A 14,020-nucleotide genomic window follows, 5' to 3' on the forward strand; every position below is an offset into this window, starting at 1 on the left:
ATGTAATTAATTGACCTGCATTCATGTGTTAAATATTATCCTAATGCTTATTCTCATGCTTTTAGTTCCAGCAAAGATCCATCTGCCGAAGGAGCTCCAGGGCATGGGAGCAGTTCATGCTGTCCGTGGTGACATCGTTACCATCAAGATTCCCATCACAGGCAAGCCTGAGCCAGCCATTATCTGGCAGAAGGGCCAGGAGATTCTATCCAACTCTCCTTACCACCAAGTCATCACCACCAGGTCCTTCACATCATTGGTCTTCCAGAAGGGAGTCCAGGCCAAGGATAATGGTTACTACATTATCACAGCCAAGAATAGGTTTGGAAGTGACAAGCAGACCATTGAGATGGCTATAGCTGATGTTCCAGAAGCCCCAAAGTGCATCAAGGTCAGCGACATCTCTCGTGACTCAATCACTCTGACATGGGAGCCGCCTTACAATGATGGAGGAAGCCCCATCACCAACTACATTGTGGAGAAGTGCCCCACCACTGCGGACCGCTGGATCCGTGCCGGACATACCAGTGACAGTAGCTTCACTATAATAAATGTGTTTGGAAAGACCAAGTACCAGTTCCGTGTAATGGCTGAGAATCAGTTCGGCCTGAGTCCTCCATCTGATCCAACTGAGCCAATTACCACAAAAGAGGACAAGTCAGTGACCAGAAACTATGATGAGGAGGTAGATGAAACCAGAGAGATCATTGCAGGTGAGGCTCCATTCTACAAGGTTAAGGAGCTGACCTCTAAATATATCATCTCTGAAGAGCTGGCTCGCTGTCAATTTGGAATTGTTCACCGATGTATTGAGATTGCCAGTAAAAAGACCTTCATGGCAAAATTCGTTAAGGTCAAAGGAATGGACCGTGAATTAGTCCTTAGAGAGGTTAAAGCCCTTAACATGGCCAGGCACAAGAACATCATATACTTGCATGAATATTTCGAGAGCATGGAGGAGATCATCTTGATCTATGAATTCATTTCCGGAGTTGACATCTTTGAGCGCCTTGGCACAGGAAACTTTGAGCTCACTGAGCAGGAGATTGTCCGCTACTTGAGACAAGTCTGCACTGCACTCAAGTTCATGCACAGCCAAAACTTTGGCCACTTGGATATTCGCCCTGACAACATTGTGTACACCACAAGGAGAAGCACTGAGCTGAAGGTCATTGAGATGGGTCAGGCCAGGCAGCTCGTTCCAGGAGAGAACATCAGAATGCCGTTCTCTGCCCCAGAATATTGTGCTCCTGAGGTTCACCGCCATGACCTCATCTCAACAGCAACAGACATGTGGTCCGTAGGTGTGATGGCCTACGTTCTGCTCAGTGGCCTCAATCCCTTCGCTGCAGAGTCCACTACTCAGATGATTGAGAAAATTTCCAGCTGTGAGTATGAATTTGATAGTGAAGCCTTCAAGGACACCAGCCTACCGGCGATGGACTTTGTAGACAGGCTTCTGATCAAGGACAGAAAGCTGCGTATGACAGCCACTGAGGCACTAGAGCACCCATGGCTAAAGATGAAGCTTGAAAGTGTCAGCACCAAGAACATCAAGACACTGAGACATAGGAGGTACTATCAGACTCTGGTAAGGAGAACTGAGACCATTGTCTCTTCTGCCAGAGTAGCATTTGGTGGTGCCTTTAAGAACCAGAGAGCATTAGCTGTGGGCAAAGTGAAGATCGGAACAGAGCTCCACGGTTTGCGCGCAGGTCAAGTTATGCATGGATCAGCAGAAGAGGGTGGATACGTCCAATTCACCTGTACCATAGCCCAATTCGACAAGAGCACTCAGGTGACATGGTACTTTGGCAACCGCCAACTTCACTCCAGCTCCAAATATGAGATTACCTACAGCAATGGCTTGGCCAGCATGTACGTGAAAGACATTGAAGAGAGCGATGACGGTGTGTACAAGTGCAAGGCGGTAAGCGACGATGGAGAGGACCATGCCTATGGAGAGCTCTTTGTTGAGACGGTTAGAAGCATCAGGGAGCACTATATCAGCCGCTCTGTGAAGAGGCTGAGGAGGAAGGTTGACAAGTCCATGCTGATGCAAAGGCCACCAGAGTTCACTCTGCCTCTCTATAACCGCTCTGCTTATATTAGCGAAGATGTGCGATTTGGGGTCACCATCACCGTACACCCAGAGCCTCATGTGGCATGGCTGAAGAATGGACAGAGAATCAAACCAGGAGAAAACGATAGCAAATACAGCTTCACCAGTGACAAGGGTCTGTACCAGCTGATGATACATAGCTTAAACATGGATGATGATGCTGAATACACTGTGATGGCCCAGAATAAGTTTGGGGAGGACAGCTGCAGGGCCCACCTCACAGTAAGTCCTCACCCCGTGGTCGAGGATACCATGAGACCAATGTTCAAGCGCCTTCTGGCTAACGTTGAGTGTGTGGAAGGAGACAGTGTCCACTTCGACCTTCGGGTTTCAGGAATCCCCACTCCTACACTGACATGGATGAAGGACAACAAGCCTCTACAGTTGGGACCCAAGGTGGCAGTTGTCCAGGAAGACATTGATTACCATGTCCTTCATGTCAGAGAGACTCTGCTTGAGGATTCTGGCATTTACAAGGTCACTGCATCCAATTCTGCTGGCTCTGCAAGCTGCCATGCCATCCTGAAGGTGGATCGCCTTACATATACCAGAAGAGAGTACAAAAGTGAGGAAGAGAGACACAGATATATTCAGAAACAGATAGAGAAAACAAACAAAATGGCTCTACATATCGCCGCTACAGAGGAAATGGTTCCTCTTAACCCTACTGCCCAGGAGGCTCTCAAATTTGCTGCAGAGATTTACAAGCCCGCCGTGAGCACAAAGAATGTGGAGGGAGAGTTTGACATCACAGTACAGAAGTCAGAGACAAAGAAACTGGAGGAAGAGAGGAGGATCTTCATGCCATATGAAATCCCTGAGCCTGTGGTTCATGGCCCTACAGCTCTGGATGAGGATAAAATGATCAAATTGTTTGTGCCTCTGTCTGACATGAAATGGTACAGAAAGCTCCGAGACCAATATGAGGTTTCTGAGAAGATGGAGAGGATTGTACAGAAGAGACAAAGACGCATTCGTTTGTCCAGATGGGAGCAGTTTTATGTCATGCCGCTCCCCAGAATCACAGACCAATACAGGCCAAGGTGGCGTATTCCTAAAGTCACTTTGGATGACCTTGAGACAGTAAGACCAAGCCGCCGATCACCCTCACCTGAGTCTGAGGCCTCTTTCAGATCCAGGAGGAGATCTCTGGGAGATCTGAGCGACGAGGAAATGATGATGGACGACTATTTATTATCCAAGAGGAGAACTGAAGAGGAAAAGATGATGTTGGAGGATGAGTTGGAGCTTGGTTTCTCCGCCTCTCGATCCGGCAGTCCACACCGCTGTGAGCGTTGCGATCCCGAACTGGAAGAGAGGAGGCATCAGGAGGTCATCAAACAAGAGCTTTTCGAGGTCTCTGAGACAAAGAAGAAGCGAACCGTTTCTCAGTTCATGAGGAGGAGAAGGTCCCTGTCTCCTACATACATTGAACTCATGCGCCCTGTTTCTGAGCTGCTCAGAAAACCACGCACCCAGCCTGCGCTAGAAGTGGAAGGCGAAGCCGTAGAAAGGAGATCTCCTACACCTGAGAGGACACGTCCCCGCTCCCCCAGCCCCATCAGGTCAGCAGAGAGATCCTCTCGTTCCTCCTCCAGATTTGAGAGATCTGCCCGATTTGACATCATGTCCCGTTACGAGGCCCGTAAGGCAACTCTGAAGTCGGAGAGGACATACCAGGTGGTGAGTCAAACTCCATTCAGCTTAGATCATGCTCCCCGTGTCACTGTCAGGATGCGTTCTCACCGTGTGCCAACTGGCCAGGATACCAAGTTCACCCTTAACGTCCAAGCCAAGCCCTTTGCTGAGGTGAAATGGTTCCACAATGCGATTGAAATCTCTGAGAGCAGTGAAAAGTACATCTTCACCAACATGAGTGGTGTTCTGTCCATCGCCATCCTTGACTGCCAAGCTGAGGACAGCGGCACATACCGTTGTGTCTGCTCCAACAACAAGGGAGAGGCCTCCGACTACGGCACCCTGGATGTGTCAGGTGGTGGTTATACCACCTATTCATCTCGTCGTAAAGATGAGGAAGCCCCTAAGCCATATGTTCCTGAAATGAACAAAGTAGAGCATTACCACAGCTCTCAATTCAAGGCTGGCTACTCTACTGAGACCCACTATGAAGTATCAGAGAGCAAGGCCAAGATGTCGCAGACCACAGAGGTGGTGACACGTGACAGATACGCAGCCTCATCTGAGCGATTCTCCTCCGCTGAGCGCTACGACTCCTCCATCAAGTATGCCTCCGCCGAGTACCTGTCTTCTACCTCCTATTCCTCTGCTTCTTCTGAAAAATTCTTATCATCTGAGGCTAGAATAAAATCCTCTTCTGCCACTGCTGTCGAGGATGTTTCTGTGAGCTGCAAGCTGAAGCCAACACTCTCAGCTAGGATTCTCACCAAGCCCCAATCTGTGACTGTGGCTGAGGGAGAGACAGCCTCTTTCTCTTGCGACATTGATGGAGAGCCAGCACCCAGTGTGACATGGATGCATGAAAGCAGATCCATTGTGACTTCTTCCCGCATCCAGGTCACGACCACTCAGTACAAGTCTAGCATGGAGATTACATCTGCTATGGCTTCTGATGAGGGCAACTACTTGGTAGTAGTGGAAAACTCGGGAGGCAGACAGGAAGCTAATTTCACCCTGACTATTCGCAGACCTGCTCCCAAAGAGGAGATCACAGCTGTCAAATCACCGGAGCCTTCCGTCCAGTCCCCTACTCCCAGCCTCAAGTCCCCTACTCCCAGTGTCAGATCCCCTGAACCTTCTGCCCAATCACCTGCTTCTTCTGTAACTTCTCCAGTTCCCAGTGTAAAATCTCCAGAGCCACCAATGGTTCAATCACGAGCTCCAAGTGTTAAATCTCCAGAGCCCAGCATAAGATCCCCTGTTCCTAGTATCAAAAGCCCTGAACCAGAGGGAATTAAATATCCCAAGGGCGTCAAATCACCTGAACCACGAGTAAAGTCTTCAGAGTCATCTGTGACTTCCCCAGCTTCTGGTATCAAATCCCCATCTCCTAGCATCAAGTCCCCAGAGCCTGAGGGAATCAAATCTCCCAAGGGCCTCAAATCTCCTGAACCAAGTGCCTCTCCTATACGAGTCAAGTCGCCACCACCAATCAAATCTCCAGACAGGGTCAAGTCTCCTGAACCTGAGGGAGTTAAATCCCAACGTGGTTTAAAATCACCAGAACCAGCCGGGATTAAAACGCCTAGGGGGCTGAAGTCTCCAGAACCAGCAGGGATCAAAACCTTAAGGGGCCTGAAATCCCCAGAACCATCTGGTCTCAAGTCACCAAGGGCCTTAAAATCCCCTGAGCCTGAGGGACTCAAGTCTCCTCCCCGGATGAAGTCCCCTCCCCCCACTGTGTCCCCCAAGAGGGTCCTGTCACCACCCACTGTTAAATCCCCGACCCCCAAACCTCCCAAGGTGCTGAGCCAGCTCTGTGCGGAGGCCTTTGAGGGTTCAGTCAAGATGTCCTGTGTCTGTGAGAGCAGCGTGAGGGAGGTGGTGTGGTGTGTCAATGGCAGGCGGCTGTCCAAGAGCAGCCACTTTGAGATGCAGTATTCTGAGGGCTCTTGCTGCCTGCTGATCCACAACCTGGAGGACAGTGACCAGGGAGAGTACACCTGTGAGATGACAGCAGAAGGAGGCATCTCAAAATCCTCCTTCTCCCTCACTGGCCAGGTGTTCCAGTCTATCCGTATGAAGGTCACTGCTTACCATGAGCAACAGATGGTGCTTAAAGGTGATTAAAGATTTATTGATATATATTTATGATATATTGTGCAACAAAATTGTTTAGTTTCATGCATATTTTCAAAAGTCGTTTACATACAGTACTATGTACTAGGATAGCATCTACCCTTTTTCTGAAGACTCCATCCTTTTGTGTCCTGCAGGATCTATGATGACAAGCGTTAAGGAATCTTCCTCCATGTCGATGAAGAAAGAGGTCCACATGATGGAGGAGACCTCCTCGTCCTTCTCCTCCCAACAAGCCATGATGTCATCCAAGATGGAGTCCAGCTCCTTTAGCAGCATGGCTGCTGAGATGAAGTGTGAAACCATGTCAATGTCCAGCATGTCCTCCATGGCTTCTGAAAGCTACGCTGTGAGCTCAAGCAGCCTGACGGAGATGTCGTCTCAGATGGAGGGAGCCTCCTTCAGAGCCATCAGTAAGACCTGTTCCCTTTGTCATAGTCAACCACTGGCACACCACCATCTACTACTAAATAGGTGTACACACTTATTTAGTAGTAAACCACAACTACACCACTATCTAGCAGTCAACCACTGGTACACCACTATCTGGCAGTCAACCACTGGTACAGCACTCTCTAGCAGTCAACCACTGGTACACCACTATCTAGTAGTCAACCCCTGGTCACTACCTAGTTGATGGAGAGAAACTTATTTTTAGGACACGTCGGCCAGCAAGATATTTTATTTACTATTTCAGCATGATCATGGGAAAGTACAGGCAGCAAAGTTACCAAGGATACATTAAGTTAGACAATGGGTAAACAAGATTATTATAGAGAAACGTTTGCATTGTGGGTTGTGAATACAAAGGTAACAAAGGTGAGTGGGAGTGACCATCGTGGAGAGTTTCAGATTGGCTGGAGAGGCTAAGTTAAACCTCAATACAGTATGGGAGAAGTGGACATGTCTGCAAGTCTGCAAGCAAGGCTGCAGAGTTAAAGGCAGTGGTGGGCCGTGCATTTCACACCTAGGCCTTCACTGGTATCCTACATGAACTAATCCACCTCTTAATGCCATCATTATGACTCCACGGCTATAGAAACCATCAATATTACACAGAAATGCAGTATAACAGGGTGTTGCATCACAGACAAGTATCTCACGTAGCAAGAAAAAATGCCATTTCTAAAGCAAGAAACCCAATTAGGACAATTCAACAAGTCTATTTTTACTGTAGCCACAGCTGCCATACATACATCACCTCTAGCAGAAACGGCAATATTAACCTAATTAAATGACAAAAATATCAAAACGTTTAACTAAAATGCATTACTCACCAAAACTACTGATTATTTGTACGCAAAGTCCATCCTCCTTTCTTTCCTCAAGAAGAGTGCGATTACACTGTTGTACAGTTTATCTGTGCGTTTCAGTTCCAACAATAAGTCCCTTGCTATCTGTCCAGTCGTGTTTCTGGAGTAAGTTTTAATTCGCTACAGGGAATCGCTTTATTTATTTATTTATTATTCGCTTTATTTTAGTTTGTGCCGGTAGCTCACGATGCTTTGCTGGCTCTGACTAGTACCTCTCTGACCATCCAATCAAAGGACGTGAAAATGCTGACATCACTGGACGCCTGCTAGATGGCCTCGGTATTGCCGACTCGAAATCTGATTGGTTAAAGCAACAGCATCATTGCCACTTACTTTAAGCTACAGACGCCAGCACTATCGATTCTGAAGGCGTCAAGGCAGATTTCTTTGACCCTGGCAACACATGATGGCTGAAATATGATTGGATAAAAGCTCTAGCATAAACATATACTAGTGGAAGCAGCGCAACCAAGAGAAAAGCTATGAAATGAAGAGAATAGAATATTGGAAATAATTTAATACATATTCATGGCAAAAATATATTAAACTATAAGTCAGTGATTCTGATAGTGTTTAGGCCAGCAGAGAAGGCCTTGCTGGCCCTGACAGCCCACCACTGGTTAAAGGAATCTACACAACAAATAAGTCAGTCAATTGGCTTGGCCTGAGTATCAGACTTCGTGGCTACATTGCCAATATAAATGACAACGATCTTATAGCTCTCAGTCAGAGAGAGGAAGGGAGGTATCTCTAGGTACAGGGAGAATGTATACAATTCATTTTAATGTGAATATTAATTATATAAACAAGGTTCATATAATTAGTGTGTGAACAGTAATGGCGGTATTCTAGTGGTTCTAATCATGTTGTCTGATTTAGAGGCAGGAGTAAAACTCCCTGAACGCGTTATAAAAAACTATTGGCTATAGGAAAAAAAATAATGGAGGGAGAGACCTTGATAGTTATGCAGACACAAGTGTAGCAGAGTTGCAATTGATAAGGCATATTGTGTAAATGAACAGCATGGTTCATCCCCCCTCTTCCTCCATGTGAAGAATCGTATGCCAGCCTGCACAGAGCATGAAGGAAAGAACGAGGGGCTACTAACTTACGATCAGGGCGGAACCACAAGTCTCCAGAGTTGCAGAGCTGACCCTAGACTAACTGTCACTAGTGTTCACCAAGTGAGAGGACTGGTATTAGGTCAGGTTGCACTGGTTTTAGGCCTTCTAAGGCCATCAGGGAAGGTTTAAATGCAGCTTGTTGCAGCAGAATCTTATACATTAACCTGGGAAACATAAGGCATCTCTGTGTTCTAAACATTTGACAATAGCCAAGACAGACACGTAGAAGCTAGTTTTAACTAGCAAGCTAAGCTAAAGACAAGTTATTAATTAATAATTAATAATTGTAGCATTTCTAGCATGGTGGTGCTAGAGGTTGTAATGAAGTCTATGTTGCCCGATTACATAAACTTAAACTATGTATGTGCAGCTAGTGGTAAATGTAGTAACAACAATGTCTGTAACAACTGCATCTCTGCATCTCTACAATCCGTGTCAGTCTGGAGGAGTCATCTGTTGTATCAAATCAAGTCACCTTGTGGTGTGTTTCAATTCTGTGGACTTTTGACACTTTTGATATTCATCAATCAAAAAGAGTTTAACTTAAGTGTTGCACAGTTTACAGGTAGTGCGCATGACAAATGCTCATTTGAATTTGCTCATTATTGTGAGTTCATAGTTTGTTCTATGTGCATCCATGACTTATTGTGTGTTAAATTATTGTACATGATATTTAAATCAGAGATGCAGTGGCAGCCTCAGCTTGGAGACAACTTTGAGTTGCTGCTGAGACGGTCATTAGTCTGACTTTTATTTAAGACAAAAGACATGGAGATGAACAATGGTCTAGCTATTCTGGAATAGCTTGATGGTCAAAGCTTAAGAGCTATACCATATGCATATGTTGTTGATACACTAGTGTGATGTGTTGTTCTGCTGTATTGGTGTGAAAAGGAGATTGATGGTTTTTAGTGAGAGATACAACAGCTGCACATTCAGCCAGACGAACATATATCTGTGTTGGGGGCTTGATGTGTCATTGTGATTTAGATACCTTGAGGAATCCTCTGAGATTAACTAGCAATGAGTACTGAGGACAATGGTAAACTCAGAATAATCTAGTTATAAAGATAGTATTCATACAGCTTTTCTAGTTACTCTGTTATTTTGACTCATTTAAGAAGCTTGAACCAAGAACATTTAATCTCGGACCAGCAGGAGTACCAGGGTTTACTGCATCATGCTAATGCCACAGCAGACTGTCCTTCTCCTTATGACCGTGGGAGTCTGTTTCTTTCCGAGACATTTTCTCGGAAAGAAAACAAAAACAAACAAACATATGAATACAAACAAAGAAATACACATGCAGCTGATACAAAATAGGGATACATGAAACAAAACACAACCATTTGGGTTATAGTCTTACTCAAAGTATGTCAATGTAATTTAATAATTTTAAGACATGTGGAACTCAACGTAAATGGAGACCACAGGGCTGTTAAATAAAGATACAAAGAAATGTTACCTAACTGAACTATATTAATATATTTTGTACAAAATCAGTCAATCAGATAGTAATATCAATGTCTCAAGGGAGCCTGAATTATATATCCTTTAGCGTCTGCTATGTTAGTTTCAGGGTACTCACTCGTGGTTTGTCCATCAAACCTGTTTGAAGAAAAACTTCTGAAGAGTTGAGTTTTCCTCTGACTCTGGATCAATGTCTTGAACTGCTGCATTCTTTGGACATTGTTATTATCTGAATGAAAACTTTGTACGATCTCTCAAACCATATGAATACAATCCAACAGTAAAACTATAACAATCATTGCATCCAAATACATTGTGAATTTCGGGACAACGTAAACTGCTTCCCCAGCACTGTGGAGAGAAGAAGGGTCTACAAAAGGTTGTAGACCAACATGAAAGCAATGCATGGAAAGAAATTTAAGATAGAACTGCGGCGTGATACAACATAAGAACAACTGGGATGAGACACAACAATGTTAGTAGTGTAACTAAAACCAAAGACTTCAAAATGAAAAAAAAAAAAGTCTTTGGTTTTAGTTATTAGTTCATCACCCTTTCCTTATACTCTTTCTTTCCACAAATAAGGGGGGCCTATTTCCTCAGGTGTTTCAGTGCCATACTTACTTGCTGGCACTGTTTGCGTCCGGAGTTTTACCACTCTTCTACTTTTCTGAAACAAGATAAGTTTAGTAACATGGCAAGAAAACTTGAACAGTGGTTAAATCAAAATTCCCACCGTATGTGTGTTTAGGTTGGGAGGCTCCTCTATTTTGTACATTCATTCAGGCTCAAAACAACATGAGGATGCTCAAGTCATCCTACTGGGTCTTCCCATGGGCGCAATCATCACCTCTTGTCTACATTCATCACACCAGTGGAATATGAATTAAAAATAAAAGTTTCAATAAAAACCTAAATGGCAGTCAAAGGTGCGGGTCAGGATTGCTTATCTTCTGAGGGACATACACTACCCGTGTGTGGGGTCCCAAACTGGTTTATTACTTCTAGGTGAATGGAATTTATTTGAGAGCCAATCGTCCAACCCCCGTCATTTTAATCTACGCAGTCTTTCGGAGGGAAAATTACCCTTATTGAGAGTCGTATTTTATATTTCCATGACACTAATACACCACCATTTGTACACCACTATCTAGCAGTCAACCACTAGTTCACCACTATCTAGGAGATAAACACTGGTACACCACTATCTAGTATATAAACACTGGTACACCTCCACTGTCTAGTACAGCACCACTGGTACACCACTCTCTGGTACACCGCCATTGGCACACCACTATCTAGGACACCACCGTTGGTACACAACCATCTAGTACACCACCACTGTGGTCAGTCACTGGTAAACCCCCACTGTCTAGTACACCACCACTGTGGTCAGTCACTGGTAAACCCCCACTGTCTAGTACACCACCACTGTGGTCAGTCACTGGTAAACCCCCACTGTCTAGTACACCACCACTGGTACACCACTATCACGACCAGTGGTTCCCAAACTTTTGTAAACCATTGCACCCCTCTACACTGTTGTTTTCCCACTAGCCACCCCTACCCACAAAAAACGTTAGTTCTGAAATTAACAGAACAGCCTACTACTCGTAAAGAAACTGTAATGCAAAATAAACTGTAATGCAGCAAATAGCTGCATTTGTGGCATTACATTTTACAGGACACCTCAAGATACATTATGGCAAAAGATAGCCGAAATACACATGCAATACTTTGTATGAAGATAGTATATGTAAATGTTCAACAATGAACATGTTTAACATTTAAACATGTTATTCAGGAGTCAGCTTATTGACATGATTCTTATTGTATTGATACTATAGGACTGTCCCTTGGATGTTTGTGTTACATGATTTCTGAAATACTTTATGTAAAGAATAGTAGATAATTATCTGAATTGTTTTTGGTATGACACTGAATGCAGGCATTTGAAAGCCATGAATATTAGTTTTATCTCTATTAAATTAAGAAAAATGTAATCTGTGTTATATGTTTTAATCTAAAAGGTTTGTGTGCGGTAGAAAGCTAATTCTGTAGGAGATTTTTCAAGGCAGTTTTCGGCTTTTGTCATGGCACCCAATTAAAGAAGCTCTGCATGACAACCAATGGTAACCACCTCCACTATCTAGTACACTTCTACTGGTACAAAACGATCTACTAGTAAACCACCAGTACACAACTTTCTACAACACTACAACTGGTACACCACTATTTAGTAGACACCCAATGGTAAACCTTCTTAGATACCACTACTGGTACATCACTATCCAGTAGAAACCCACTGTTCAACTAACACCATCACAATACTGACAAGTCAGACAGGAGTTATTTAAATAACTATCAGAAACATGCAGAGACTTAAGTGCATCTACATATATCTGCACAGACTCACAGGTCACACAAAGTACAGCTGAAGGATATGGAGATGATCTGTATAATTACGACTCCTTTTAATCCTATCATCTTCTAAGGTCTCTTTGCTCCGGCTTGTCCACCAGGTTGTGCTCCGAGGATCGAGGCCCTGCCTGAGGACATCAGCATCCAGCCCGGCAAGGTCCTGACCGTGGCCTGCGCCTTCTCTGGTGACGCTAAAAATATAGAGTGGTCCCGTGGCGGAAAAAACATTGAGGTGACGGCTGGTGGTCGCTTCCACATCGAGACAACTGAGGACCTGACCACCCTCATCATCACTGGAGTGAAGGAGGAGGACGCCGGTACATACACCCTCCGCCTCTCCAACGAGCTGGGATCCGACTCAGCCACCGTCCACATTAGCATTCGTTCAATGTAAAAAAGAACCGACTTGCGCCCGTCACCCTCCCCATCTCCCTTCTTTCACACTATAAAGTTATTAATTGAGGAAAAAAAAAATTCTTACTTGATAAAGACCGGTATTTCTATTGTAAATATGAACTATTTTTATACCAAACTTGACATTAATTTATGCCAAACTAGACTAAAGTCTAAAGTTGTTATAAACTGTGCCATATTGGATAATTATAACTTATGATTTTTGAACCACTTTTCTGTGACGTGTACATAATGTATATAGCCGAATTTAACGGTTATGAAAGATGTAAGAATTGTTATTTATGACAATATTAACTGAAACAAAAGCAACAAAATGTTTTCAAAGGAGAAAGTTTCAAATGAAACGAATACCCATGGAAACAAAGAAACTAAAACACTGTGCCTCAACAATAAGTTGAAGTCTTAAGATTGCCTCAACAGGTAGAGAGGCTCCCTGTTGATGTTATGAACAAGATTCAGAGACAAAACTCTAAATATGCACACGCCTCTGCGTGTGATATTGCAGTATCTATGAACTGTAACATGAGCATAAGGCCCTGAGTGCTTTTTGCATATTACCCTCATGTAAGCAGCATGAACTGGTCTTGTGCTCAGACTGACCATGTCGTACCACCATTTGAATGGCATGCCCAGAGTGCGAGCGGCCTGCACTTTCTGGGCATAGTTTTTTTTTGTGTTCTGTCTCTGGCAAACAACCTCCAGCGAGACCTCAGACATACCATCATCTGGCTTAACAGAGGCTCCATGCTGGAGCTTGTTTGCAGAGTCAGAGCTGGCTCTTGGAGGTCAACAGTGTGTTTGTGTGTTAGCTTTAGAAACTTCCCAGTAAACAGGGTCCACGGACCCCCACAGCCTATTCAGTGGCTATACCTCCCCCTAAGGAGAAAGGGGGAAGGGATTACCCTTTGGTTTGATAAAATTAGAATTGTAGCATTAACTATGTTTGTGACCTCCTTGAGTGATATTCATTATTGATTTAATAAAGCATGATTATCAGCACTATAAATGTGTCTGTCTCACTGTTTGTATTCATTTACCTAAATTCCCCCAAAATTTCGGTATTATTTATACCTAATGACTCATCCCAGTTAGTTTTATTCTCAGGAGTTTCTTCAAGGAAGTTGAGCGAAGGGACAGAAAATGAATTCCATGCGGCACAGTTAACACTGGAAGAGGCAACTGTAGCCCGCTAGTTTTGTCAACAGGTCTTTAGCTCTCATGAATAAGAAAATGTGCTACAATAAATTGTAAACATCTTGTAGTCTTGAATTAGGCCTACCTTTGTATTTGTTGTTTTAGAATAACAGGTAGCACTTTAAAATAGGCTACATTATAAATCATTAATCATCATAAGTGAATGCAGTAATAAGCATTAATAA

General features: G+C 44.1%; 1 protein-coding gene across 1 annotated transcript in view; it reads left to right on the forward strand.

Annotated features, from left to right (window-relative positions):
- ttn.2 (titin, tandem duplicate 2) overlaps positions 1-13,458 on the forward strand; it is a gene marked incomplete at its 5' end in the record, with an annotated part of 205,553 nt that extends 192,095 nt beyond the window's left edge. Inside the window, 3 exons of the mRNA XM_079733755.1 lie at positions 66-5,882; positions 6,037-6,312; positions 12,329-13,458. Of these exons, the coding sequence (XP_079589881.1) occupies positions 66-5,882; positions 6,037-6,312; positions 12,329-12,621 (6,386 nt within the window). The 3' untranslated portion in view covers positions 12,622-13,458. The remainder of the gene's footprint in view (positions 1-65; positions 5,883-6,036; positions 6,313-12,328) is intronic.
- Between the last annotated feature and the right edge of the window lie 562 nt (positions 13,459-14,020).

This window comes from Pollachius pollachius, assembly GCF_949987615.1.
Source record: "Pollachius pollachius genome assembly, chromosome: 3".
NCBI classification, from domain to species: domain Eukaryota; kingdom Metazoa; phylum Chordata; class Actinopteri; order Gadiformes; family Gadidae; genus Pollachius; species Pollachius pollachius.